This window comes from Patagioenas fasciata, chromosome 1 (assembly GCF_037038585.1).
Source record: "Patagioenas fasciata isolate bPatFas1 chromosome 1, bPatFas1.hap1, whole genome shotgun sequence".
NCBI lineage: Eukaryota > Metazoa > Chordata > Aves > Columbiformes > Columbidae > Patagioenas > Patagioenas fasciata.
In genome coordinates this window covers 74,663,294-74,686,927 of record NC_092520.1, presented here as the reverse complement: position 1 = coordinate 74,686,927, position 23,634 = coordinate 74,663,294, and the positions used below count along the sequence as shown (strand labels likewise).

Here is a 23,634-nt window from a genome sequence, read left to right as displayed (position 1 = left end):
GTTAATGTAGTTTTCTTCCCCGTATTAGGGCAGGAGTTCTGTTTTTGAAATAAATTAGGTCTCTGCTTGGAAACAAAACTAAAAATTTTCTAAGTTAGCATGAAAAATATTGCTTAATTTTTACAATGTGAACGAGAAGGACCAACAGACAGATTGAAAACTTGTGCAAATACAACATATTGTTTCAGGGTTAGTGCGGTTCATAACTGTGTTTGTTAGATAATGAGTAGATACAGCTGGTCAAATTTTGCCAAACGGGCAATTGTTCGCTTTGTGCAGCTCTTGGTACACACAGAACAACCTAAGCAGAGAACCGTAACAGGAAAACCCAATCAGTATGGCTGGAAAATGAACAGTAACACAGCAGCATGGGAAGACTGGAAGGTCAGAAGGGTTGTTTAGAGTGGCACATTATTCGTACTTACCTTAGCAAGTCACTAAGATCCCAGTACAGCTATGTGCAGCTTCTCAGGACACCCAGGTTAGAAGAAAAATAAATCCTAACAATTCACAGAGGTTGGGCAGGAATGGGGAGACTGATCACAGTTAGCTCCCAAAGGGTACAAAATAGCCCTTCCAAAACTAGCAGTAAGGTTACCAACCTGAGGGTGACAGAGCACTGGAACAGGTCACCCAGGGAGGTTGTGAAGTCTCCTACTCTGGAGACATTCAAAACCCACCTGGACACCTTCCTGTGTAACCTCATCTAGGTGTTCCTGCTCCGGCAAGGGGATTGGACTAGACGATCTTTTGAGGTCCCTTCCAATCCCTAGCATTCTGTGATTCTGTAAAGTGAGGAGGTCACAATAGCTAGCATCCCTTATCCTCTATGTCTTCACAGAGCATCCCTGACAGACCTCTTGGACACAAGCATCTTGGTGCCTGAGTGCTGGGCTGACTCATGCACTTTGGTGATTCTATGTGGGCATGAAAGGGTCAGCAAATGAGAAGATTTAAAACATCCACCATCCCACAGGGTTTTGCATTGACACTTGCAACACTGTAGAAACAGACTCTGCAGAAAGAAGCATTGCAAGGGCCCAACGCCACCACGGTATCCTGCATCCCTCTTGAAAGAAGCATGAAACACATCTGTTTCATTAGAATTCCCAGACCTTCAAGACAGCCAGACCTTCTACCTCGTGCAGTATAGGCAGGACCCCGTCCCCAAGTTTCCCAGTGTCGCAACATTAGCAATCATAGGGTACTTCCTGGAGTAAGGACATTAGTCCTGTATTTTATGTAGTTTCTGTGGCTGAGTCATTCTCCATAATGCCTGTTTAAAGACAACAGTAAAGCACCCTTTGCACTATTTCTTGAGGATCCTGTGGAACAGAAATGTAGTTAGTGCAACGCAGTGGATAAGGTTGGAATGGTAGTAAGGACTCTGACACCAACACGTAGTTGCCCAAGGAGACCGGGATGCACAGCCAATGCTGACAGGGAAGATAGAAACTCCTTATACTCTATGGTAAAGTCATTCTGATGTGAGTTATTAAAAACTTAAAACATTAAAGAAGTGGTGAAGAAGAGCAAACCATGGAGTAATCCTTAATTGCTTTAACACCAGCAACTTTTAACTGTAGTATTTCTTTAAGCGTAATTCAGGTAATAGGGTTCTTATGGGGAGACATATAGATGGGTGTCTTTTAACATTTCCAGGTTTATTATGGCACTCTTTTGAAGCAAATTATTTGGAACCCTGCTCTGTGACAGGATCCTGTTCCTAGATGAGTCACTGTCCTCCATCAAGATGCTAGGTCAAGTTTCCAGGAGACATATTCCTCAGCACTGCAGTCAAGCTCTCTGGTACACCACCTCTGTCACACATTAAGGAGCCAGCGTAATGAATAATAAATTTTTTTTATTGTTGCTTTGCAAGGTAAAATTAATAAATACATGATTCCAAAGTAAGGAGCATAAAAAAGAAATGAATAAGAGGAATGTGACATAACTAAGTCATATTTTAAAACAAGGAGCCACAAGAATCTTTCAAAAATGCCTTTTCCTACATCTCCATCTCACATTGACATTTGTGTAGCCTGCTATTTGACCAGTGCTTGGACAGCTGGAAAGAGTTGTACATTCATTATCATCCACATGCTAGTATGGGAGTGAAATCTTAGTCCATACAGGTGAAAGGGTACAGAGTCAAAAAAACCCTCTATAGCAGGACATGGATTAAACACTTTCTCTTCTTTCTGGGTCTAATGTCAGAGACTGGAAGCCCTGAGGCAGGGGTTTTCAAGGCCAGGCAGAGGTAGAGGGCCTCCTCCTGGCCCAGGGAACATTCTGCACTGCAGGTACCCAGAGAGGGAAGTACACACACAGTCCCTTGTGCCACTGAACACAGCAGTATTTCCAGTCAGTCCTTCTCAGGGACACAGATGCTGGCAATGGCCACAAGGAAAAGTGTGTTAGACTGAGGTGGAATTTCTCATCAAGAAGCTGCATGATAGGACAAGTTCAACAATTCTGTCATTCCATATGAAAAACTAACAGTGAGTAACTGAAAACAAAGCTATCCATACTGGTCTTCTGACATGTTCAGGCTCTTCCATACCATAAGAATGCACCAAACCAATTCACCAAAAGGGATATTTGAATAAGGTCTTCCTCCCCCACCAGGAAGCAAGACCTTCTTCAAATGTCTCTTTCAATTCCCTCCAGGAAGCAAGGCATTTTACTACTAACAGCTCCAGGTGACCCTGCTGGCAGTCCACCTTACACAGTCCTGCTGGATAAGGACATAGCCTGCAACCTCTTCTATCCTCTCCGAATTCACTGGCCTGGCTTCACATTTGCTGGGCCTTGAAGCGCCTGTCTGAAGACAAGCTTCTTCAGCTGATCCAGTTTATTGTCTCTTAAGGCATTCTGTATGGCACTGAAGAAACTGAAGTAGTGCTGGAAGTTGTGCATCATGAGCAGGACACCCGCCAAGAGCTCCTTGGTCACGAGGAGGTGATGGATGTAGGCACGAGTGTGTCTCCGACAACAGTAACAGGTGCATCCTTCCAGCAAAGGACCAAAATCATCTTGGTACCTAAGAAGGAAGCAAAGTTGGATAACAAAGGACCCATTCAAGCAATAAAGTGTATCCGGTTACTACAAGGCCTTTTGCAGGGACCCGAGTCTTGAAGTCCTGAGAGCCTGAATCCAGCTGCTGTAAGATGTGTTGACATTCAAGACCAGCAGCACTGGCACAAAGGATTTCAGATATCATGCCAGAACTCACTACAAGGCCAAAAGGCCACACATCTAAGTCAGAGGATAACTTTGACTACATCACAGCTAACAGCAGAGAGAGGCCTTAGCTGTGCCTTCCCTGACAGAGAGGCTGCAGCTCAAAATGCCTCGCTAGCTATCACAGAATCTACGAAGGAGGAAGCTACCAGAAACAAGGATATACTGATTAACAGTACTGCCCTCTAAAGTAAGATGCACCATTCTCACAAAGTGGAGAGAGGATTGAACAAAGCAACACATTTATCTATTCAGACAGCCTAGTGGTAGCTGTGGAAAAGAGAAGGAAGGACAGACAGTACACTGGCCAAAGTTTTTGTGAAGTATCCAGAAACTGCAGAATTGCTCTGCAGCTGCCCAAACTGAGTCAGAAAGTGGAGGCTCTCCACAGTTTAAATAAAACCTAGCATCTTGAGATGATCCAAGTTAGATGCAAAAGACCAAAATAATCCCCTGACAACCTTTGTGAACCTACTGCCTTTCAGGTGAAACATAGTTATGACCACAGTATGTCTGCTGGATAAATAATCAGAAAATCCCTGGCTTGATGTCAGGCAAAGGACAGCACTTTCATACATACACTGTTGCCTGATGACAAGCTAGAACACTTGTCCACTGCTCTCCATTCAATGTCCAGAAGTACTGTTTTCAACACCTTCATGTTTTATGAAGTCTACTCTCCAGCTACTGACCACATGCAATCAAGTACAGAGGACAAAAGCATTACATGTAGTGATACAGCTGCACAAGCACTCCTCACAAATTCACGTACCTTTTGTCTTTCAGAAATATCTCAAATGGTGTCATTTCTGGATCAGCTTTGGAGATTTCATCCTGGTTTTCTTCAGCATCATTCTTCTCCGGGTCCTGGACCCCATTTTGCTTTAAAGCTTTTAAATAAAAGACAACAGCCCTTCGTGAACAGACAGCAAGGGCAGAGGAAGCGTAGCAACCTTACAGCAGGTATTTCTGCTACTCTCTTGTCAGATTAAAACTCCTGCCTCAAGTTTCCACCTCCTGCCTATAGTAAGCAACTACTTTTCTTTAATTGTCATAGGTTAGTTAACACAAATACAATATCAGATGATCAAAACAGCAAGAATCAAGTGAAAACTCATCTGCTAAACCTAATGAAGAGTTAGAGCTAAAACAACAGTGTAACTTTTTGCTGCTCTACTGAGCTGAATTCTTGATAAAACGTCAAAACTATTTTCAGTCTGAACTGCATGCTGAACAGAAGGCAATCACCTGAACAAATTGATTTTATTGAGATTTTGTTAGAGTAGACAGGCAACTCATCTGCATTCAATCATTCTACTTTTCATGCTGTCATCAGGCTCAGAGATTTAGATACTTTTATTTTTTTGTCTTTTTTTTAAAACAATTGGAATCAAGAGACTGGTAGCACTACTGCAGATGTAGATTCCACATGTGCTTTTTCAACAGTCTATCTTAAAAATAAAACATCCCCCCGTAATTTTTTAGGTTTGCATTTTTAGGCTTGTTCTTAAGCAGGAGATGTATCTGGAAACATCAATATTAATGTTTGCACAATCCATTTACCAAGTGTTAAACAGACACAGAAAAAAAGAGATTGTCCTTACCTAGAATATTATAACTTAAGAATAAGGTGAGACAAGGTAAAGAACAATAAACAAAGAGAAGGGTTAAAAAGCCAGCAGCAAGCACAAAGAAACAAGATGTTCTGTTCTATTCAGCTGGTTTTGAATTACCCAGGCATGAAAAGTGCTAGGTTCTACCCAGGAGAAAAAATGTAAAATGTTTTTCTGTATTAAAGCATTTAATAGGCCAAAACAAAACAGCTGCATGAAACACATTTGATAGATGATTTAATGGGCGATACACATGCTCTCATCTCACAGCGTAATGAGGTAATGAGTTATGAACATCTTTTTGTTTTGATATGAACTGGTGAATAGAAGGACAGAGAGGAAAGCTGCCAAAAAATGGGATTCCTAGCTTTTGTCAGCTAGAAAGAAAGGACTTCAAAAATACATTACTAAAACAGACACATATTCAGTTAATTCTAGTGATCGGGTATCATAGATCTCCACTTAATATTATAGGTCCAGCCTTAACTGGCTGACAGAAAATTTGTCAATGGTGTTGAACCAAAACCTCTGTAGTCAATAAGTGTTTACAAAATACTTGAACATATTTTGGCTAATCAGGCATTCAGATCCTGGGCTGAGGCCTCAAGTTCACCTAAACAGGTTTAAAACCAAAATACCCTGCCTCCAAAAGCAACATTTGACAGTGGAATCTGAGTTTTTCCAGCGGTTACTGCACCTATTTAAGGAACAAAAACCTCAAATATAGATTCCTCCAAAGCATGAGTTATGCTTGCCACAATACTGGAAGATGCAGTAAAAATTAAAATGACCATCAAGAAGCCTACCTGCTGCTTCAGGACCTGAATGGTAGTCATAACTGAAAACCAAGGCACAGCCTCGCTCTGTCACTTGGAAAGGAAAGAAGCTCTCAAAAATGTCCACTCCCCTTTCAATGCACTCAAGCACCTCATCTGGTTTGCCTACACCATGGATGATTCTGTAAGACACACACAAGAAGACAAACCCAGAATACGCTGAGTAGAAGCAAGCAGTTACCTGAAGGAAAAGACACATGCATGTAACTTATCCCTGCAACTGCTAACCAAAATGCAAGTGGGTACAACAGTTATCATTCAGAATCCTATGTGCTTCCATTTCCCTACCTCCAACCTATCCAGCACATGACAGGCTTTTCTTTATCTGCCACTTAGAAGACAGCAATAATCCCTCATTTACTGCAGAAAAACCTCATTCTGTTCATTACGTTTGAAGTGATTCGATTTCTTTCACACACACACATAAATGCACTTAGATTCAAAATTCACCTAACACCTCTGCTGTAAAACAGATATTTTCCTTAGACATGTTTGTGCCCCAGGGAACTACCAATTTCCAGACATGTGGATCCCTTTGCTTGGTGACTGTTTAGGAGACAGTCTAAAAAGACTTGATCAAGAGCAGCAGAGACAGCAGTAGATGGCTGGTCAAAGATCTAAGCCTCCAGGTGACAGACACACCATAGAGCACTTGGAGAACTGCCTGGAAGGGAATGCACTAATGAGAAATGTCATAGCAAGTAGCTCCTTGCTTTATTCGTCCCTCCTCTTTACACTCTACCTGCTCAAGTGATCTGTCAAAAAAAACTCAGCTGTAACAGCCCTTGGGACATGGCATTGAGAGCCAGGAAGAGCCCAGCTGGATTGCCACCAATGGTAATAGAGATCTTGCTGTTAGCCAAATCTATCTGGCAGTTTCCCTGAGGGTGGGTGAAGCAGAAGAGAACACAGCAGTGCCTGCTCCCTTGCAGGTGTGTGGCTGGGCTGACAGCAGTAGAAACTAATGTAGGGCAATGATCTAAACAGATAATTAGGAAAATACACAGGGGCTGATAAATGAAGTCACAAGGTGCCATTTTTAGTTACTTTCCTAAGTGTTCCAATTAAATTGATGTGTACAGAATAAGGATGGGAGAAGTTTACAGCCTAAGTGTCATGTTTCAGGCTCTCAGGGCAGAGAGAAAATTATTCTCAATAGTTAAAACAGTAGCTCTGCACACATGATCAAAACCTTTGCTAAAACTTACCTTTGCACAAGTTAAGGACTAACATTTGCTCTTGCAAGGGTTCTAACGCTACTGAAAAGGAAAACAAATTTTACCAGGAGACCAGCACCTTCAGGTGCATGGAGGTACTCTAAAGAGTACATCTGGAAGATCATTTCACTATCACAGAAAAAGTTGTTTCTGGGCTGAAGCACAGGAAGTGTTTGTCTTCTCGAGAATTTCATATTGAAGAACACTGCTCTAAAACACTGCTCAGCTAGCAGAGGGCAGCACAGCTACAGAAAAAAAATGTGGCCTGAGTCACTCTCTTCAGGAAACGATGAAAAAGGCACCTATACAAAAGCAGTAGCAACAGAAGTAGCGTGAGCAACCCATGCGAAAGCCAGTAAACTCAACCCAATGCTAAGAAACCCCTCCAGTTCTGAACCACTACCAAATATTAGCACACATTTTCTGGAAGTCTTTAATTAGTTAGTAATTTATAAATAATAGCCAAGAATGCCACCACTCCTGTCCCAGTCTCTGACACGGATCTGATGGGCATAACCCATACCTCAGAATGCAAAACAGTCCCTAAACTATGCCAGTTTAAGCAGAGAATACACGTGTTTTGAGCCAGGCTGTACCATCTCTGGTAGTTCACAGGCTCAGTGCCTCAGGTAACTAGGTCAGACCTTGCTGCCATAAGATTGTATAAGCATTGGCGGGTTCCCTCAGCACTCCTCTCCTCCAGTTCAGACCAGATAGATCTGGAACATAACAGTTTTTCTCAGAAGAGGTCCCTGTAAAATAGGTGGATAACAATATTCTTGTTTGAGCTGAAGTTGAAGTAAACCATGGATGGTCTCATAGGCCAAATGCGAGAAGCCCAGACATGTCCTACCTGTGATTCTTCCTAAAAAAAAAAGACTACTTGAACTAAAAATCTTGATTATTCTCCAAATGTGGGGAATACCTAAACCCTCAATGTGAGCTCAGCTTGGTGCCAGTCGCAGTTAAAAACTGAACCAAGGGTTGAAGACAAAGTGGTAGAATTTATGCAGCCTGGCACACACACTGTGCAATACAGTTATTTCCTACAGTGATATTGCACAGCAGCCTGCAGACACTCCTCATAATAGGACAGACGGATTTCTTGGGACGTTGCCGATACAACTTACCTTGGTTTATCCTCTGGTAGCTCTGCTGTGACAGCAGCTACCAATTTCAACTTGGTCTCCTTGGCCATGGCACGTCCCTGGAAGCCATCTAGCAGAAAGCCACCCACAGGTCGCTTGGCGGTCTCCCTGGCTGATCTGAGCCTCTCTTCCAAGATATCTCCACCTTCAATTGCCCCAAACATTACACTTCCTTGTAGTTCCTGGCCCAGGAGAAAGCTACAAGTGTTAGAGTGTACTCTGCCAAAGACATGCAAGACATTTCACAGCCCAGGTGCCTGCTACTTAAATCCTACATTCCCGGGAATTTGCCAGAGCAAATCCCACTGTGAAGTCAAAGTGTAAAGTAGAAATAGGATTAGGAGAGACAAAATTCTGCTTGAAAGTAACTCACTGAGAATTTTGGTACCATTCTTCCCACCACCCTACAGAAGGCAATAACCACAGATCACTTTGTACACAGCTTTTTATAGAAGGCCCCTCAGCACTACATGTGTCACTGCAGAATACGAAACGGGTGCCATTATCCTGGCTGTCAGACACTAGATCTCACAACCTTTCAAGGGATACCAATATTAGCTCCTGTCACCCATTTTCCTTTGTAATACAGACTCAGATAATATGTCACCAAAAGGGAAGTTTTAAACCTGCTGGGGGAAATAAATAGCACTGGCAAATCCTAGCAAGTCCTCCCTCACCTGGGACTGAGGGGACTTCAGAGCAAGAAGATGGGTTTTCTTAATCTGAATTAGGAGATCCTAGTCTGCCTGTGTATGTAGCACGGAGGTAGCAAAAGAAATGCAACAGTCCAAAAGTGGAATAAAAGAAAAAAACACGAATTCTCCACAACTAGTAGAGATAAGTATCCTGGAAGAGGAGGCAAGTTATTAAGAGGGTGGCAAAAGGAAAACCCACTGTGCTACTGGTGACACCTCCTCCAGGACTGTCACCTGTGCATTCTCTGATACAATATGTATGACATAATTTCCTACTAAATCACATCCTGGGACTGGCCTGGGATGCAGCACAGACCAAAAAGCAGCTGCAGTGCTTTTGCCTCAATATTTTTAGGACCTTACCAGTGACTCCTCTAGCAGCTGAAGGCACACATCCAGGAAGGAAAGTGACCTATCCACAGACTTCTTGGCTCTTTTTCTACCAGCTTCCCCAGAAATGGTGTCTCCATCAGAGATGCACTGAAACCAGTCTGGCTGGATGGCCCGCTGTATGTCCATGAACTTAGAAGCTGTCATTTCCATGCGTCCCGAGTTTCCCCACAGTGACACTGTCTGTCAAGGAAGAACAGATATGAATGTTAGTTGCAAAGGTTAACAGATCCTACAAGCCAAAGGAGGGAAGGGATCGATCTGGTAAGACATCAGACACTGGAATCATACTTCACAGATAAGCTGTCCAGGAGCACAGCTCAGATAATCAGCTGCCCTTGGCACAACGAGTGAAAGAAAATAAATTACCAGTTTGGGATATCTGAGAGTCTTTAATGAAACCACCACACACACTCAACGTGTTTGAAAATCTTTGAGATAGAGCAGCTGGCCTATCATCACACAGATCAGTGGCAGAATTGGAAGAAACATTCAAGATAATATTTAAATTTCCAAATGTACATTGTCATCTCATGAAAAACAGCAGAGGTTGCAATGGGAAATACAGCTCACTAATTTTCTGTACACAGTACAAAACCAATACACTTATTTCCTCTTCCGAGCAGTGAATCAACACTGCACATGTGAATATACATGTTTAGGTAAACCACACAGACACACTGGATAGAATACAAAACATTGTTAGGCAATTTAATCTTAGAATCCAATGTTATTTTAGGTCCCAAATCCAGGCACTTAAGAAGGGACTGAAATATCAAGTGCAAAAGAAACATAGAGCTTTCAAAGTGAACATAAGAAATGGCAGGTACTTATCAGGACTACACACAGCCTTCTCAGTCTCTACACACACTTTCCATTCTGAGTGAGCACACAGGCCCCCATCATCCATCATTACTCCACAACACCCTTAAAAGATTTAAAAGCAAACAAAAATATCTGCACAAAGAGGTTATGTTACCTGAACACCTCTGGGCTAGCAGATGTCACCACTAAATTTGCTACACAATCATTTTCACAAAAATGTTACCACAGCCACTGCAACTATGCACACTACCATGTCTCATCCTATTCTGTAATTAACCTGTGAGTGCAACTTGGCAGTTGCTTTCATTGTCTTATTGTTAGACTTGAGACACTGCTGCTCCAAACTTTTAAAAAGGTGTTTAAGTAGGTTAAGTATTGGGCTTGAACCCTTAAGAGAGTAGTTCTTTTCATATGCAACCCCATTAGTGTTTTTAAATGAGGAACTGCCATCAGCTATCAGAAATGGCTTATAGCTTGAAGCGTTATGGGGACTTTTTTGGGCTTGAGGGTTTAAATACATTCTCCGAGTCTATGCCAGACAGACAGATTAAGCAGTGCAGTTCTCATGCATACTAATTTAGAACGTTAATTTGGACGCAAAAAAATGTGAGCAGAACATTATTTTTGTCTGGTCTCCACAGAAAAACAAGAGGATTGTGCAAATACACGTCTGTTGTCTGTCCATCCATCTCTCCTGACCACTTTTGGCCTCATCAGCTGATTTCACCAAATTTGAGTAACAAAGAAACAGAGAAAAGTCTTTAAAGTAATAATTTTTTTGTAAATGTCCCATTAAAATAAATAAAACAGCAACTTCAAAGGAGGGAGTCCCCAAATTAGTACCTGCAGAATAACTGGAACACAGCATCTGTATGTTGTTCTGCAACAGCATGTTGGCCAGTTAGTACCTGCTGCCTCATACGTGAGAGCATCAAGAAACAGCTGGTGAAGGTAGGTGGACAAAAATCAGAACTGTGTGAGCCTAAGAGCGGAGAGCGTAATCAAGTCTGGTTACCTTCATTCTGCTCTCCAGAGGAAAAAAGCCGCTTTAATCAATAAAACAGCCATGCAGCTTAGAGAACAGAGCGTTACGCCATGATTATTTAAATCCAGGCCTGTGCCAGGCTTTCTGGCACAGAATCCAGAGCTTTCTGTCCCACTGCTTTCAAAAAGTTTTAATAAGTATTTGTCAGTGCAGATCCAGCTCCAGAAGGCCTTGCAACAAAGTGACAAAATCCTCACAGCTTCGAAAAAAGGAATCAAACCTGCAACATCCAGGCTTAGATCGCTGCTATCACCTCACAGCTGCACAATGGAGAGACACACTTCAGGTAATTCCTTCCCCTCAGAGAGACAGGAATCCTGGTGCTCAGGAACAAAGTATATACACCAACAGCTGGATGGCAGTGGCTATCCTCTGTCATTCAGTGACCTTTCACCAAATGTGACCACAATCAAACAAGCCTTGGGACTGACCATATGGCAGCAGGTGCCAGGAGTTGTCCCTCCAGGCCAAAGCTGCGGCAGGCAGACAGTGGCGCGTGGATTGCACAAAACGTGCGTGCCCTGTGGGGTGGAATGGGCAAATATCCACAAGAGCACACACTCCTGGATCATTAGGCCACCGTCCTGCAGAAGTACTAATTTCTTCCCCGCTGTGGGCCTGTGGCAAACTATAACCACACACACGTGTTTTAGCATGTATGATGAACAAGCTTATGGTGATGCCACTGATAAGCAATAAACTGGAAACCTGTATTTTCTTTTATTACCATGTTAACCACAACGGCATGAGAGCCTAGAGCTCTCCTTTCTATCCAAATTGCCACCTAATGTTCAGAGAACACACTGCCAAGTAAGAAAACGTCCAGTTTTATTTACTCAAAGGCAGGAGCATGTAAATGACATTCCTCTTTGTGCAGACACTTATTTTGCTATAAAGCATAAAAAACATCTGGTTGTCTAAGCGCACCTACACCAATGAGGTGAGGACTGGCAGCTTTCTTTTGGGAACTTTAAGTGGATTCTTGCATGTCTTTACAGTTACTGTACCTTGTTAGTGTTGTAGCCAGAGGGACAGGGAGTGACTGGGTCATGAAGGGAGCAGTATAGCACCATGTCTGGCATACCTGGGAACAGAGAGAGTTTTTTGATTGAATAGAGTTTCATGAACCAAAACAAAGCCAATACAAATACACGGCTTGTAAATTTGCAAAAGGGAACAGGGTATTCTTCCATACACAAGCACATCCATTCTGACTAAGAAAATAAAAAAATTGTTCATTTGTTCTCTCAGCAACAAAGGCAATAGACTTTTTCCCAACTTTAGTAGCTGCAATGCAGAGGGCACAGCATCAGGACAAACTCTCAAATAATAATACCCCTTGGTTCTGCAACCTACACAGCTCTCTTGAGATTTATTTATGTTTCTTCTTGGTTAATACTCCTTCAATTAAAATTGACTGACTCACTTGACCACTCAACTGACATACTGGAGATATCTGAGATTTGACACAATCTAAACTGAGCAACAGCCCCAAGCCTGAAACATTTAAGGAAGGGCACATAAAGTGAGAGAACAGATCAGCTACAGAAATGATAAATTTATCATCCCTGCCAGACTCGAGGTTCCAAATGTCCAGAAAGCTAGATAGTGTGTCTTGATGATGTACAGTTTTCTATTTACAGAGAGTCAGTGAAACTGGTGAAGCCTCCAAAAAGTTTCAGATAAAAGGGATTTTCAATCATTTTTTTTGTCCCAAGGCAGTCAAAGTTTATTGAAAGTTGGGTGCAAATTTCCTTTGGAAATCCAAGCCAAAACTCTGCTTATATCAAAATCTTAATGTGTTTTTTAAAAAGTGCTCGGCCTAAGTATACAGGACAAAAATGCTGGAACATTTTAAAAAATTATAATAATTTACATTTTTGTATATACTAATAATATATGTACAACTGGCACATACAAAACATTCATAAAAATACCTCAGTTTTGATAAAAGTTTTTGCAAGAAAAAAAGCTTCTGATCTGCTAAGTCTGCTAGATTCCATACATAAAGAACTGTCTGTGTATTATAGAAATTAAACAGACATGCCATCACTTCAACAAGATTTACTCTAAACCCAGTGTAGCCTAAGGTATGCAGACAAAGCATCCCAGAGAAGAACCTTGTTGACTTGGCTGATCATCCTCCAGTTCTCTGAACTACCTCCCCAGATATAAATACAGGCTATGATACAGATATTTACATCAGATGCTAACTCTGCATTCATTGTGCACTCAGATTCCTTCACCACATGAGTCCAACAACAGTGATCTTGGCTGCACACTGCATGTGGTCAGGGCTTTACTCATCTGTTATGAGAACGAGAGGAAAAACTCAGGACAGTCACAAACACAGGAACTGCTGCTTTACTCATTCTTATCACCAAGGTGTTAAGAAAAAGATTTCATTCATTAACTGGTCCAAGAATGGAGTATAGGCACTGATGAAGATCACAAAGGTTTGGTGCAGCAGCTGAGGGCTACAGCAACATTGACTGTTTTGCATTTGACTATCCATAAGTTGAGTATATTCCTAAATCTGACTATTTAACATGGAAAAACGGAAGGAGAATCCAGGGAGAAAGTACAGTCTGACCGCTAAACTCACAAGAATAAAAACCAGAGAAAAAATGAGGTCTCCACCTGCTTCTTGAGCTACTCAAAGTTCCTGCAAATCCAACACCGATCCCTCGCCTGTCATCTGCTCAGAATAGGAATAGCTCAGAGGCAGAAGCATTCAGCAGCTGAGACTGATTTGACGTGGGGTGCTTTAACTGTTTATTCTTCATACTGGACAAAGATTTCCCATTGGAAATCTTCAGATGAAACCAACTGCTTTATGAGAATCAAAAAAGACAGCTTCGCCAGAAAGATACTGCCTGGAAACATATTTGGACAGCTGCATGGTGAAAGCCATTCTCACCACAACTTCTAATTCTCCTCATCAAAAGAAGTCAGAAATTGCATTTGGCAAGATCCACTTGCAGCAGTGACTAGGGGCTACAGTACAACTCCTCTCAGTTCTAGTCTCAGCTTTTGGGTTAAGCGCATCCCAGTCAGTGCTGAAGCCACCAAGAAGAAGGCTACGTGCAGAAAAAGAGACATAAAGCAAAACCACATATTTTTGTAGCCTGTTTGAAAGATTACTGACAACATACTACTTCAAGTCTTCCTTAGTGCCACTTTGGGTTAGAAAATGCCTAAACGTGGAAAGCCTATGCCTACAACTTTCTGCCTACTGTACTGCCTAAAACTGCATCAGTTGGATCCACCTGTGTTATCTCTCCAGACACACAAGCAAACATACACATTTTACCTATAAATTTTGCAGCTCCTTCTTTATATTCTTCCAAGACATCATGAAGTTCTGCCCTACATGAAATAGAGAAACACATTGATCTTCTTGACAGCCATTTACTTAGTTACTGGTTCCATAACTAAGGCTTCCATTTCCATATTTATGTGTAACTTGGATTGGTTTAAGCATTGATAGAGCTGTAAGAAGCCACTGAAGGAGGAACGTTGTTTTTACAAAACTGGGGACATGGCACCTGACCACAGCAGGGGGAAAGGACTGAGAGACATCAGACTATGAATCCTTAACGTAAAACAAAGTCTGTTCAACCTAATCCCGGAATGTATACTGATACCTGTATTTACAAAAGTTAATGTAAGGGGAAAAGTAGCCAAAGAAACAGTAACCCACATTTTAAATAGATCAACAATGGGAATGGGATTGTTAGGGTTAATTAGATATATAAACTGAGGCAGGCATCAGGTAGTCTGTAAACCCTGGAGCAGCCAACCAATGAGGAACAGAGGAGGGAATTCGCAGCCAGAATTTGGAGGACACATAAGCAGTGGCTTTTTGCCCTGTTCCATGTGCCCACCTTTAGGAAGAACACTCGATATTGCAAAATGGTTAATAAAATTTGCTTTCGTGAGAGATCCTACCTGGGCCTATTATATTGGCAAGGTAATAATTTTCTATAGAGCCTAAGAATCACATCTTATAAATCAGGGCATTCATAATTCTGTGGCAAAAAGTCAGAGTTTTTACCCACACTGGCAATTGACCACTTTCTTCCTGGAACACACAAGGTCACACTGTGACTTTCTGGTTACTAACATGCTTCACCCAACAACTACACAAGTTAGGGTCGGGAGAGCTTCTAACGAGCTTCATGATGTTAATCTTCCCTTTCAGCTGCCACCTTACGAACTAGCTTTGAGAGCTGGTTGCTTCTAACGCTAGTTATTCTGCTGGGAAGACGACTGTGAAGTCGCTAAGAGGGGTTTGGCCAAAACACGCTCAAAAATTGTGCGGCCCTCTGGGTCACTTACCTCCACGTGCTTCCTACTAACTCCCTGCACTTCCCTTCGAAAGGGAAGCAACAAAACGGCAATCGACTCCGACATTTTGCCTTGCACCCGGGGAAGCGAGAAGCCCGGGTAACCCCAGCGGGACACGCTGTGCCCCGCAGAGCCCCCCTCGCCCCTCCCCGGCACTCACACGGTCGGCAGGGTCAGCTGGGCCACGGCGGGGACGCCGCCCACCTCCTGCAGCGTGTCCTGGGTGAGGTGCGGCGCCGAGCCGGTCCGCGTATACAACAAGCAGCCCGGCAGCGCCAGGGCGCCGGCCCCGCTCCGGCCCAGCTCCACCAGCGTTCCGAGCCGCCCACAGCCCGCTCCGCACAACTTCAGCTTCATCGCCGGCCCCAAAGCGCCGTTACCCGGAGTGAGCCTCCCCACTGCCCCGCCCCAATCGCCTCACGCGGCATCATCAGCGTGCGCCGGCGGGGAGATCTCGTCCTTCCGCCCCCAGTCCAGGGGGGAGCGGCGTTGCCATGGCGAAGCCGCTCCCGCCGCGGTGCGCCGTGGGACAGGCTGAGAGGGGCGGGCGGCTGGCGAGGGTGCCCGGCGTGGCCATGGCCCTCCCGGAGCACAAGCCGCAGCTGTACCGCTGGCGGCGCCTCACCGCCGGGGCCCGGCCGAAGGTAACGGGGCCTGACGGGCCGCGGGGCGCCGGGGAACGGAGCGGAGAAAGCGCTAGGGGGCGCCAGGGGGGCGGCCTACGGGGCGCTGTCCAATCAGGGCGCGCGTTCTCGGGTGAGGGGCCGCGGGCGGTGGCCACGCCCCCAGCGGCATTAACGGTGGCGGGAAGGACGGGATGGGCTCGGCCGAGGAGTCTGCGTGGGCTGTGCACACGTGAAGCGACCCCTGTGGGTCCCCGCCGCGTTTAGGGGTAGAGTCGGGCTCAGGAAAGACGTGTCGCAGGTGTCGGGGAGGGCTGCGGCAGCGGCCGGGGGATTCACCGGGGGTTGGGAAGTCCCCACTGCGCTCGAGTGAATGGCGCTAAACTTGGAAGCGTTAAACTCTGGTTCAAAAAAAAGTCAGGTGGTTGCAATACTTTTTGTTGTTGTTTTTTTTTTTTCTGTCCAGACAAAGTTTGACTCTGATAACTTGGGACACTGGATCAAGGTGAAGTAACTTGCACAGTAACTCACTTAACAGTAAGGCACCTTGTTGGCTATGCATAAAACTCACTGGTCACACGCAAAACTTAATGTTGAGCAGGACTGCAGTTTGTATGTATGGGCATGTAATACAAGAGATTTATCCCAAAGCATCATCTCTTGTGTCTACAACCACCTGAGATCAAGGAAAACTAATCCTAGGGTGAACTTCCCTTAGTTTTGCTTCCTTGGGCAACCTCATGCTCCTACCCTCAGCCTGCTTCTTATGGCAGATAGGAGTGTGCATCTGCCTCCTCAAGCAGTCTTCTTGACCTCTGGCTGCTGCTTGTTCTGGTTGTCTTAGCACAAAGGGAGGAAGCTCTGCAGAAATGTTGGCTCTCTGGGGTACAGGTGTTACATGTGAAAACACAGTGACATGTCAGGACCATTTACACCTCAGAGAAGAATATGGGACAGAAAATCACTCAGATTATTGACAGAATGGCCAGCTCAGTTGTGACAAAATGCTGATAGCAAATTTCATAGTTGGTGGTTGCTGGGGACTAGCTCAGCAAGTCTCCATCCATCCCACAGGGGCTGAGTGTTTGCATTCTCCGTACATGTTCTCCAATCACTGTGATTGGCACTAATTGCCAAATGAATGCTTATTGCTTAATCATGTCTAAGCTCCATTTCCCCAGACATTTGGAGAAATGTGTTTCAAAAATAAATCTGTTTCTTGTAACAGCCATGCTGTCTTGTGTGACATTCCCACTGATGTTTGCTCTCTTTGGAGGAGAAACCTGGATACCAGGTATAGGAAGTTTAAAAATGAATATCCAGCAATCCTTAGAAATGTGTTTTCCTTTCTTTAATTTAAAGAGAGTGCACCAAGCCTCTGAGTATGCTGTCTCTGAAGCTTTTTCCCTTGAAAAGTCAAGGTATCCACAGGGGCCTTGTGGTCCTGTGACACATTTGGAAACCGTGGAACAGCTGGAAGATCATGATGATGCCTATGAGGAAGGTGAGCTGAGATACTGCTTGCACAAGCTGCCTAAAATGAACTGTTCTTGATCCAGCATTGTGGTTCTGGTCTGAACAGGCTCTTGCAAAGCTTGAGACCATAAGAAACAACTGATAGTAAGATGTCTTTCATCTAACGGAAAGGCATAAGAAGAATCAATTGCTGGAGTTCAAGGTAGATCTTAATGAACATACCTAAGAGAGGGATAAACTCTGTCTCCTGGAGACAGGTCAAGACAAGGATGAATACTGCTCTTGAAGACACATTGTATGGTCAAATACAAGTTAGTGGGCTATAGGAAACCAGATGATATTACCTGACATATTTTTGATAGCAGGCCAGATGTGAAAATAGAGTTGCTCTGTGTAACTTACACATCTACAAATAATTGTGTGGCTTTGCTTTGATTCCCATGCAAAATTTTCCTCACTAATTAGCTAACAAAATATTCTTTTTGTAATGCCTGCAGCCACAAGTGTTTATTGAAATTTGAAAATAAAACTGCAGTACTTTAAAAAAAGGAGAGAGAAATTAGCTCCCATCAAGTGCTTGAAGTACATCTGCAGTGTAAGAAGCTGATAGGAGACAAGATTTTTAAAACTGAGTTAACCATTCTTTTAAGACTCAAAAGTGTGCCTTACAGAATGGTATGAAGACACGTCTCAAGAGCATCCACTTCAATACAAGAAGTCAGCTTTTATACTTGTAATCATCATGACTTCTACTGATAGCAGGGAATATACCTATCTGCTTACAGTGCACTGTCTGAATGCATGAGACAGCATAGGGGCTCAAAAGGAGCTGTCTTTGCAGATGATGGAAAGTTGCTTGCTTTCCTTGTGTGTCTTTATTATTTTGGTTTGCCCTTCTCAGCTAGGGTTTTCCTTTTTATAGCTACCAATACCTCAGGATTGTTCCTAGTTCAACTGAAAACCTTTTATCTGGAATCCATTATTAGAATACTTAATGGTATTAAGTACACATAGTGCACTTTGCAAAGAAAGGTATTGGGAAGTGCCAGAACTGTTTTACTCCAGTTATGAGGAGCTCACATTTCCCAGTCAAAAAAGTAACCCTTCTCTGAGTGATAAGCCATTTTTCTATCATCTTCTTTCTGTTATCAGATATATTTCCTTGTTTCTGAGTTGGCCTGAGAGCTTATTAAAGGGAACAAAAGTGATTTGAAGGACAATAAACATTAGATTCATGTTTTCTTCAGAAAAAAACCTGCTCCTTTTTAAGGAAGTTTTAAAAAGGCTTTGTTGCCTTAGAAATACCAGGACTCAATGGGAGCATCTTCATTTTGTGTCAGAAGTGGAGATTTGGAGCAGCTGCTCTCTCCTGGGTGTCTTCTGTGCGCCTTTACAGGGCATGACTTGCACTGCAAGGGCTGCTGAGGTCCCTGCTCTTTGCCCATCCTCACCGCACAGATAGCTCAAGATGGCTCTGCTCCCGATGTCTTGCAGTTTTCAGCCCTGCGTTCTGCTTCAGCAACAGCTTGGCCACCCATGCAGTAGACCAGGTGGTTTGTTGAGGCAGCAGCCACATTAGCTGTCTTGGCTTTTGAGTAAGAACTCTGAAACAGGATTTTTTGTGTTTTTCCACAGAAAAGTAGAGATGCAAATAAAGTCCACAGGAGGACTTTATATGCAGTTGTTCATTAAGCATTTGAGCTCACTGAAGCATATCAAATCCATCATGGGTGCATTCCTGTAGTTGCAGTCTGAATTCTGAGTTCAGGTAGTGCCTGGTGATGCTTACCACCTGACACATTTGTAATCTAGACTTACCGGTTGTTCCTGGAGCTGTGGTACTTGCAAAGGTTAACCTGTACACATGAAGCAAACATTTGTCCAAACAGAGGTTCTTTTTTGTATTTAGCATGTGACAACCGTGGCTGTACATGTGGAAAATATCTAAGCGTCTGCAAGTCCAGTGGTAAAACATGAATTCTGAGTTATAAATTACCTCATGTGAATTCCATCTTGATAAATGATACTATAATCACACAAGTGATCTAAATGTCCACAGAATTTTGTAGGGAAATGGAGTGAAGAAGAATTTGTTTGTGACATATGTGACAGGGAAAAAGTTTGCCACCTTCTCTTCCTGTTCTTTTATAGATCAAGATTAGAACAGAACTATTAGCCTTATTCCGTTTTGTGTTGCAGATCAGTTTTCAGTCATTTTAGACAGCCTTCCCAGCATGTGATATGACTCTTCCAGAGATGGAGTCTTGCTAGTTTACACTTACCGATATATGTTTTAAGCAATTTAGGTCATCAGTCTCTTTCCTCATGATAGCCCAAGAGCTGCTCAGTAACTGGATGAAGTCCAAACTGCAACTGGAGCTGAAGAGCGATGGAGAAAAGGGAGCTGACTCTGTCCTCCTGGAAAAGCCTTCTGCAGCCCCTCTGAAGGATGAGCGCTTTGATGGTGAGAGCACAACAAAGCAGTTCCTGGCTTCCTTTCTGAGAATGTGCTGGGGAAGGGAGCCATGTCTCATGGCTTGTCAGACTGAGAGGTAAAAGTTGCTTTGAGGCCAAGATAGTGGGATCAGTAGAAACAAGATTAGAGGTGATGATTTTTATCCCCCAGCTCCTACAGCAGCTTGCTGTAGGGCTGCACAAATGCACCTCAAACATTCATTGTCTCCCTTTGTAAAAGAGAAATTTTATTTATTTTGTGTATTGGTATTTATGAGGCCTGTCAGATTTACACAGCTATTTGAGATGCTCAGAGGCAAGGCAGTAAAAAATGGGCAAAATGTTGTTAGTGCTCTAGCGTGTTCAATGCGAGACTGATTAAGACTCTGGAGATAAATGGTGTGCAGTCAGTGTGTCTGCTTTCATCAGAAATGCATTCACAGTATGGGAAAGTGATCCCTTTAATTACGTTAGCCTCTGTGATCTGAGACAGAGGGGTTTATTCATTTCAGACTAGGCTGAATTAATCTGAATTCCTCATTTCAGACTTGTGCAGCTATCTGGAACATGAACTGGAAAGTTCTTCTGTCCAAGCATACCTACAGCATCTTTTGCAGAGTGAAGTTGTGAACTGTGGGATAGTGAAAGGACTTAGACTTAGACTTCAAGACAGCAAAGAAAACCAAAAAATTGTAGATCCTCGAATAACCATGGAGCTCAGGCACAAGCAGGTGAGCAGGCAACGCTGCACAGTTAAAAGGAATAAGATGTAGCATTATAGGATTAGAGTAAAAGCTCAGTGATACTTCCCCAGTATTCTCTCCCACCCTTCAATAATCTCTGATTTAGAGGAAAATACCCCAGGATACTCTTCCACAATATGGCTGAAACGTTTACTGTGTTTCTGTGTGCACATTGGCCATTTACAGTAGCTTGCAGAGTTAACTTTCACTACACCTCTTCAGGTTTTCCCTCTTTTTGAAGACTGACAGGAAAAGCCACCATGGCAGTCAGCTCTGAGTTTGTTCCCATCAAATAATACTGGTTTAACCTCACTCTCATGACTGGAGTTTTTTGCTGGTCTGAGAGCAGAACCAGTCCAGTCAGTGCCATCTACAGGTAGGATTGCTTGCTTCGTGTGTACGGCGGAATGTGACCCACCCTGTCAGCGTATCATGAACCTCAAATTCTTCAGCCTTTGGTGACCGATTTGACTCTTACTGATTTCCTCCTGCCCAGGTGAGAGAAAACCGGATGAGGCGTCAGAAGGCATTAGAGCTTCAGAGACAAGAAGAGTCCCTTAAGAAATCACTTCTGTCTGAGGCCAAGCTCCAAGCACAGGAGGAGGACAAAAAGAAAGCTCTGAAGGCCAAGAAGGAGGAAGAAGAGATCCAGAGGGAAATGGTGAAGCTGCGAAAGGAAATGGCTGAGAAGAGGCACATCATGGCAGAAGCATGGAGAATGTAAGAGGGAGGGGTGGAGCATGGAAAGAACCATATGAAGAATAGTTCTCAGCTCCTTTTACTAAATGTGTGCGAACTGGTGGTCCCAAAGGAAACATCTGCTATTCCTCTGTCTCCAGACTCTCCCAAAACCTTTTATTCCTTTGTTACCAACTTCAATAGCAAAGTTTATCATTAGTGGGAATATAGACTGAAGATCCTGTTAGCCCCTCAGCCATTACCAGCACGTACACTGAATCACACAGAAGGAGCATCTTTGTACTACCGTGCATTTGCGTCATCGACTGTGTGGCCACATTCCGCCTTGTTAGCATCTAATGCAGCCAGTACACACACACAAAAATAGAATTAATCGCTAGCCTGCCTAGAATGGTCGTTGTTGAAAGTCTAGCACTTATGAAACTTCCTGTGCTATGAGAGAATTAAGAGCATTCTTGGCTGAGAATCCTGTAGAGACATAAATTTTGCTTTTGCTGAGCTTGGATTGTCACAGAGATGTGACTTGTAGGGATGCCATTTCTTAGGCAGCCCTGAGATCCCAAATCTTCTCATGCAAGTGCTTTACTGAAATCTTACTATTTTCTTCTGCCTGCTGTATTTTGGAAATGCTCCAGACTGTTAAATTTCTCTGGGACTCCAAACTGTGACAGAGGCTGTTTTCTAAAAAGTCTAAGCTAAATAATCAGCAGCTTTCTAAGCTGTAAAGGTGATTCTCTTAGCATTTGCCAGGAGGAGGGTGAAATCTGTGCTACACTACTTTCCTCATTGTATTAGATCTGTATGTTTGTTCGCTTTCCAGGGAAAGGAAGAGACAAGAAAAAAGTCAGAAGCTGTCAATGCAGGAGGTACCTCTTACTACATCACAACCCTTGGTCCTGAAGAAAGAAGAGCAAGAAGAGAAACAAAAAAAGGCTCAGGAGCTGTTGCGCAGGATTCAGACCAATAAACAGAGAGTGAGCATTACTCTTCTTTATCTGAGATGCTGAGCTACCAGCCCTCAGCTACCATTTGTAAAACTTAAGTAAAAAGCCCTGGTTATCAGAATTTTTTACTTCTTCCAAATCTTTTTCCTGATACCAAGCAAGTTGAAGAGCAGGGGGAAAAGTATCTTGTAAGACTAGGAGCAAGAAATCCCAGGCCTCCACATCCCCAGTGTGTCTGCGCCTTAAGTGTACTCAGTGGGAGGTTTCACTGAGAATTGTGGATAAGATGCAGCACTCAGTAGTGAACATAAAGGCTTCTGCAGTTGAGAAACTGGCAGTTGTACACAGAAGACAGCAGAGCAAGATTTGTTTTCCCTTGAGGAAAGAAGTTAAAAGCAGGGCAAAGTGGCACAAAAAGGCCTGAGAAGTCCTTATTGTGTGTATGGGGAGATACTTTAAAGATTGCTTTGCAGACCCTGGTACAGGAGCAGAGAGTAGAAAGAGAAGTGCTGAGGCCTGGGATGAATTTTGTGCTGGTTCTCCAATAGCTGCAGTATGCCAGCACATCCACAGTAACGGGTTCTTCAGGGATCCACTCCCCACTGGGTGCAGCAGGATATTCTGTGATATTGCGACAGCTCTTTTGAGGCAAATCTGTAGACTTTAATAATTCCTAGTAGGAACCTGTTTCTTTTACCCTTATTATTCTGATACCATGATCAGCTCTGGGTTAAACACCTAGTTGTATCAAATACTTGCAATTAATGAGAATCTTTTTGTACTGAATAATTTTATATGGGCAGTCTCAGCAAAGGAAATAAATTTTCCCAAGTGCAGGTATGAATGCCATCTATCAGGTAATGTTTTTAATTAATAGAGCAGTCATCATAATTAATGTCTAGTTACCTATATCTGGATTTTTTTTAATAGAAGAATTCTATGGCTTTTATGGTGATTCTCCCCATGGTTCACTTCATCTGCCTGCTAGATTTGAGTTTGGCTACTGTATAGCAGCACACAACCTTTCTCCAGCACAATCTAAGCTATGAAGATAAGCCTGAATAAAGCCACAGAACAATTTAGGGCTGGCATAATGTGAGAAGCCATGGCTTAGCTGAACTAAGCAATAGCGACACTGATTATTTTCATAAAGCAGAAAGAAATAGCTAATGCATTGACATTTTATCCTTCTCATAAGTCTCCATTTGGAGATTTCAGTGACTGAGAGGAATGCAATTAAAACAAGGGATTATGACAAGGGGAACAGCAGAGTCCTGTGAGCTGACCTGCTTGGAGAATCAAAATGAACAGTGCCTGCTCTGACAGATCTAGA

At 43.2% G+C, this 23,634-nt stretch overlaps 2 protein-coding genes across 5 annotated transcripts in view; one reads left to right on the top strand and one right to left on the bottom strand.

Annotated features, from left to right (window-relative positions):
* Positions 1-1,847: 1,847 nt before the first annotated feature.
* Positions 1,848-15,984, bottom strand: QTRT2 (queuine tRNA-ribosyltransferase accessory subunit 2). 2 transcript variants are annotated; one of them, XM_065829246.2, is made up of 8 exons: positions 15,523-15,984; positions 14,326-14,381; positions 12,020-12,096; positions 9,116-9,325; positions 8,040-8,239; positions 5,663-5,814; positions 4,016-4,133; positions 1,848-3,043 (listed from the first exon to the last, which is right to left on the bottom strand). In XM_065829246.2, exons 1-8 carry the CDS (start codon positions 15,717-15,719, stop codon positions 2,782-2,784), a joined length of 1,272 nt encoding a protein of 423 aa, XP_065685318.1. In that variant the 5' UTR covers positions 15,720-15,984; the 3' UTR covers positions 1,848-2,781. The 2 variants fall into 2 exon arrangements, with proteins under 2 accessions (XP_065685318.1, XP_071665285.1); XM_071809184.1 differs by lacking the exon at positions 14,326-14,381 and having other exon boundaries at positions 15,523-15,606.
* Positions 15,797-23,634, top strand: part of CCDC191 (coiled-coil domain containing 191) — a 21,011-nt gene continuing 13,173 nt past the window's right edge. Inside the window, exons 1-7 of one of the 3 annotated variants that reach the window (XM_065829242.2) lie at positions 15,797-16,006; positions 16,452-16,490; positions 17,348-17,489; positions 19,794-19,925; positions 20,462-20,646; positions 21,155-21,378; positions 22,178-22,331. In XM_065829242.2, the coding sequence (XP_065685314.2) occupies positions 15,857-16,006; positions 16,452-16,490; positions 17,348-17,489; positions 19,794-19,925; positions 20,462-20,646; positions 21,155-21,378; positions 22,178-22,331 (1,026 nt within the window). In that variant the 5' untranslated portion in view covers positions 15,797-15,856. Of the gene's footprint in view, positions 16,007-16,451; positions 16,523-17,347; positions 17,490-19,793; positions 19,926-20,461; positions 20,647-21,154; positions 21,379-22,177; positions 22,332-23,634 lie in introns of those variants that run through there. The other 2 variants (XM_071809171.1, XM_071809174.1) reach the window with 2 other exon arrangements.

Coding starts and splice junctions, on each gene's coding strand:
- QTRT2 (XM_065829246.2), bottom strand. CDS start 15,719: ATGAAGCTGAAGTTGTGCGGAGCGGGCTGTGGGCGGCTCGGAACGCTG. Junction 14,382..15,522: donor CAGCTGACCCTGCCGACCGT/GTGAGTGCCGGG, acceptor TATTTCATGTAG/GGCAGAACTTCATGATGTCT. Junction 12,097..14,325: donor AGGAGCTGCAAAATTTATAG/GTAAAATGTGTA, acceptor CTCTGTTCCCAG/GTATGCCAGACATGGTGCTA.